We start from the raw sequence: 5,007 nt of genomic DNA on the forward strand, positions 1-5,007 counted from the left end.
GCGATACAAATCCTTTCTTAATTAAACCCGTTTATTTTTTCTCGATACAACTTTGTAATACACTTAACAAATTTTATAACACACGCTATAAATCACAGTGATTTACACACTTTACTTACGGTGCCTACTGTTCGCTTGACTCAGTTATCTATCTCTTCAATCAATCTGCATATCTATCTATCGCTTGCTTTATTTGCCGGGCTTATATACTAAAAAGAGGGCGCCTGGCAAACACTTGTATATTCGCGGAGTTCCTCGATAAGTCATGATCCTTCTAGAAACTTCAGCGCGTATGCTCCCAGCGTCGCTTGACTTCCGCTGTCGTAACAATATATTAGATGTTAGTAGTCTTTGGTATGCTGTTTTGTGTCTTAGTAAAAGCGAAAAGTCACGTTCCAAAATAGCCACAGTATTTAACTTTAGATGTTTAAGAAAATAAAACTGATTTATTGTATGTTAGCTGAATGGAAGTTATGTAAGTTTATGATTAATGAAAGGCTATCTTTGGACACGAAAAGTAGCTTCCCGTATATGTAATTGTAAAAAACGCCCAAAAAACTGCAAAATGTAAAACTGAACATTTGTATGTATCTCTCCAGGGACCCAATGAACCCCCATACCCATTTTGGTGAAGATCCACCCACATCCTGTGAAGTAGTTACATAGACATAAAACAGACAATACTGTTATATCTATATAGATTTGTATCTTATTAAAAGCTGGAGAATCAGGTTTTAAAATAACCATTGTATTTAACCGTAGTTGTGTCAGAAAATAAAACTGGTTGTTGTATTTGTATCCTGGTACAAGTGGAAAGTAACGTGTCAAAGTTTACATTGTATTTAACTGTAGTTGGATAAACACAAGGAATCGGCAGGTTTGTGCACGTCTATGTAAGAGAGTGAAATATAGAATATTTATACAAATTTAGGTGTGGAGCATTTTCTGATATAGTGCCAACTGATCAGCGCCCCTGGTGGCAAACGCTAGCAAGTGTGACCACTTGAAGAGTTTCCGATCATAGTACCATTAATACTTGGCTAATTAAGGATCATTATTAGTAAAACAAGTAAGAGGATTCGTTTGCCACGTTGGGCTACCTATTATGTACACCATAGGGAATCGAACGCCGGACTTTAGCGTTGTTAGTCCGTAAACTTACCGCTGTTCCACCGGTGAACGGGCCCGGCATGGCCAGGTGGATAAGGCGCTCGACTCGTAATCTGAGGGTCGCGGGTTCGAATCCCCGTCCCACCAAACATGCTCGCCCTTTCAACCGGGGGGGGGCATTATAATGTGACGGTCAATCCCATTATTCGTTGGTAAAAGAGTAGCCCAAGAGTTGGCGGTGGGTGGTGATGACTAGCTGCCTTCCCTCTAGTCTTACACTGCTAAATTAGGGGCGGCTAGCGCAGATAGCCCTCGTGTAGCTTTGCGCGAAATTCAAAAACAGACAAAAACAAACAATCCACCGCTGAACGACAAGTAAAGAAGAAACAAACGTGAAGAAATTCATTACATGATATTATTAGTTTCATGTACACTTTCGCCTCTAGTTTTCTAGATTACAGTTCTATATTCTTGTATAAAACTTTAAAACTACATTGATTATATTATAAAATTATATACAACAAGAAGTTTCTGTTTTGATTATTTTATCAATAACCTTAATCTTTTTCCTTTCTTGATGAAGTGTCACGAAATTAACAAAACGTGCAGAAAACTATGAATCTGATCACGTGAGGACTCAAAATGTTGATAAAAATGTCAATTCACTTCTTGTTTTATTTAAATGTCACAATGATGCTTGTCTGATGTTCAATGAGGTAGATTTGCTAGTCTGGTCAATGTGAATTTTCGGCCAGAGGTCTACAAATGAAAGACTAATATGTCCAGCTGGATCAAAACGTCAAGGTATTGGTAGAGTACTTGGTTAATTTTGTAAGATCTTAAACTAGATGAGGATGATGTTGATCATGAAATTACTATTGAAGTGAAATAGCATTTGAAGTGCTTGCTATCATTACATAACAGTGGCACACTCGTGGAGTCACCAATCATCTGAATGTCACAGGAATGTTACGTTTAAAAAAGTTGCATTTGCCGAACTTATAACATACGTTGAAGAATAACTTAACGCAATAAACACTCCAATATCAAAGTTAAATGATTTGGTGAAATTATATACTGCACTTACAAAGATGCAGAACCCGTTGGTCATAGATATAAGGTCACAGTCTGGTCAACAGTGGCGAAGAATGGCTGACTGATTACAAGATTGTGACTTTATACCTACAGCCAATACATTCAGCAGGCGCTGTGAACAAGATCGACCACAGTACATCATCAACTGTAGCAACATGTTTATTTCATAGCATGTGAATTCTCCTCCCAGTTTCGACACTGTACAACATTATCAGACCCAGCTCTTCATGACATGTGAATTCTCCTCCCAGTTTCGACACTGTACAACATTCATTGCTGCAGCTGTTGATAGGGAGAGTCACACATTCATAAAAATTAAGTTTGGCTAGAGACAATCAAAACTTCAAATACATGCTCACCTTATGATGCAACACACCTTCTGGTATAAAACTGTTAAACGGCTCAGCTAGCTTCAAAAAGAGACAAAGAAATGTTGTCATTCTCTCTCTGGACTATATAAAATGATATTACTGTATTCGTATATCGTATAAAGAAAATCTTTCAGTTTGACAGTTAAACAACATATATAGTAGATTCAACTTTTTTAACAGTTAGGGCCTTCACGTGATCAGATTAATTGATTTTTGCAAGTTTATTACATTTTGTGCCTTTTTGTCAAGAAAAAGGGGAGGATACTGCTAAGTGGTAAATACGTTTCAAGTGACAATGTTGTATGTTATTTTACTCCAGAAGTATTAACACAACTATAAAGTTCTTTACAGGGACCTAGAGGTAAAAATGCATATGAGACTGATAATATTGTGTAACGATTTTTGTTCATGTCTGTGACTCCTCTACTTTCCAACTAATGATATAACTAACTATTGGTTTACTGATTGCTGTGGGATAATTCTTACATTCACAAAAACACCGTAAGCTTTAATTGGACAATCGTTAATGAAACTTTGATCGAAAACTTCTCAATGGGCAACTGATTTGATCGCTTCAGCCACCAGGAGGAATTCCACGCCACTAGGGATGCTGATTAATTGACACTATAATACAAAATGTTCGTCAAACAAAGTTTCATGAGCATTTTTATATAATACAACGTTATCAAAGAGCTTATCCGCTGAAGTAAAGCGGAAAGTTATGTTCCAAAGTAACGACGGTATTTAACCATAGTTGTGTAAGAAAATAAGACTATTTTGTTGTATTTATGCTCTTGTACAAGTGGACAATGACATGTCAAAGTAGCCATGGTACTTAAACGTAGCTTGGTGAGAAGTTAATCTTTAAATTTCATAAATTTTCCTCAATAATCCCGATAATGTACATAAGAGGAATTTTTTGAAAACACCAGAATAATGATAACTATTTTTATTACTTAAAGGTACCGACAGAGGGACGGAAGATGAATGTGGTAGGTATAGTACTTTTCGTTACAATTGTCGTGTTTCTATATTTATATTTCAGGAATAATAACAAAGAACTCGGTGGTCATGCCGTTGTGTCTATATTTGTTGATTAATGTTTTACACATATCCTTTCTGCATTATCAATATTTTAGATACCTTTGGTAAGTTTACTTGCTTTTATAAATTGTCGAATTTCAAAAAATTATAAACTCAGAAGTCGTTCAGTAATTGAAAATAATATTGAACAAAGAAATGTAGTTTATATCATAAAAAAATTCAATAATTAAGTGTTTTCATTTTGGAGTCTGTGGTAACCACTCTTCCCACCTGTCCACTCGAATTGTTAATGGCGAAAGAACGGATCTAAACGAATACCCATTTATGGTAAGTTTTACTTCTGGTTTTTGTAGGTAGTTTAATAAAATAGGAACTGTTTAAGACAGTAAAGAATAATTATATCGTATTTTGTGTCTGAGAAACTATTAATTAAATCTCGAAATAATACTTCAGTGACAAAGAGAAGATAAATTCTGAAAGATTTTCAATGTAAGAAAACTTATAAAACAATGTGTTATCTAGAGGTCAACATGTAAAGAAAATTAGTACATATTTCCCTTACGTGTTGACTTCTAGCTAAACAGAAGTGAATAAGTACATATTTCCTTTACATGTTGTCCTCTAGATAATACATTGTTTTATAAGTTTTCTTCCATTGAAAATCGTTCAGAATTCATCTTCTTTTTGCCACTTTTGTTTAGCAAGAGGTCAACATGTAAAGGAAATATGAACTTCCTTTTTAGTCACCGTGAGAAAAAACCTATAAACTAGATAGGTGAAGTGAAGAAAAAGTGTGATTGGCCACTATTCAGTGAGTTCCGAGTTAGTGAGCCGTAAAGTGTATGTTTTGCGCTCGTCGAGAGTGAAGTAATCGAGATTGTGAATCACTGTGATTTATAGTGTATTATAAAAGTTGTTAAGTTTAAACTGACAAAAAACATACTGATTTTGGACGTACTGTGGGTGAAGTGGCATTGTCTTGGTCTTTCGTATGCCAAACAACTTGCAGCATTCATGGAACACAGCTGATTCAAAGTTACGGCCTTGATCTGAATGCAGTTCGTATGGCATACCAAATCTGAAGAAGAAAATCACAAATAACCGAAGCTACAGTTGTAGCTTCCTGATTTGGTATTGCATATGCCTCAGGCCACTTGGTGCAATAATCCATCACCACAACCAAATTTACTTGTTTCCTGCACTAGTTTGGGGCAAAGGACCAGCAATGTCAACGGCTACTCTTTCCATTGGTGCACCAACTTGATACAATTTCATTAGAGCACGTCCCTTATGCTTGGGTCCTCTTTAAGCACAACATGTACTGCACGTCCTGCACCATTCTTCCACATCTTGCCTCATACCTATCCAATATAGTCTCTGTCGTAGG

The 5,007-nt window shown here is 36.0% G+C and overlaps 1 protein-coding gene across 1 annotated transcript in view; it reads left to right on the forward strand.

Moving 5' to 3' along the window:
- Positions 1 to 5,007, forward strand: part of LOC106471148 (chymotrypsinogen A-like) — a 21,369-nt gene that overhangs the window by 1,891 nt on the left and 14,471 nt on the right. The window contains exons 2-4 of the mRNA XM_013931735.2: positions 932 to 993; positions 3,539 to 3,568; positions 3,868 to 3,947. Of these exons, the coding sequence (XP_013787189.1) occupies positions 932 to 993; positions 3,539 to 3,568; positions 3,868 to 3,947 (172 nt within the window). The remainder of the gene's footprint in view (positions 1 to 931; positions 994 to 3,538; positions 3,569 to 3,867; positions 3,948 to 5,007) is intronic.

This window comes from Limulus polyphemus, unplaced genomic scaffold, assembly GCF_000517525.1.
Source record: "Limulus polyphemus unplaced genomic scaffold, Limulus_polyphemus-2.1.2 Scaffold4436, whole genome shotgun sequence".
NCBI lineage: Eukaryota > Metazoa > Arthropoda > Merostomata > Xiphosura > Limulidae > Limulus > Limulus polyphemus.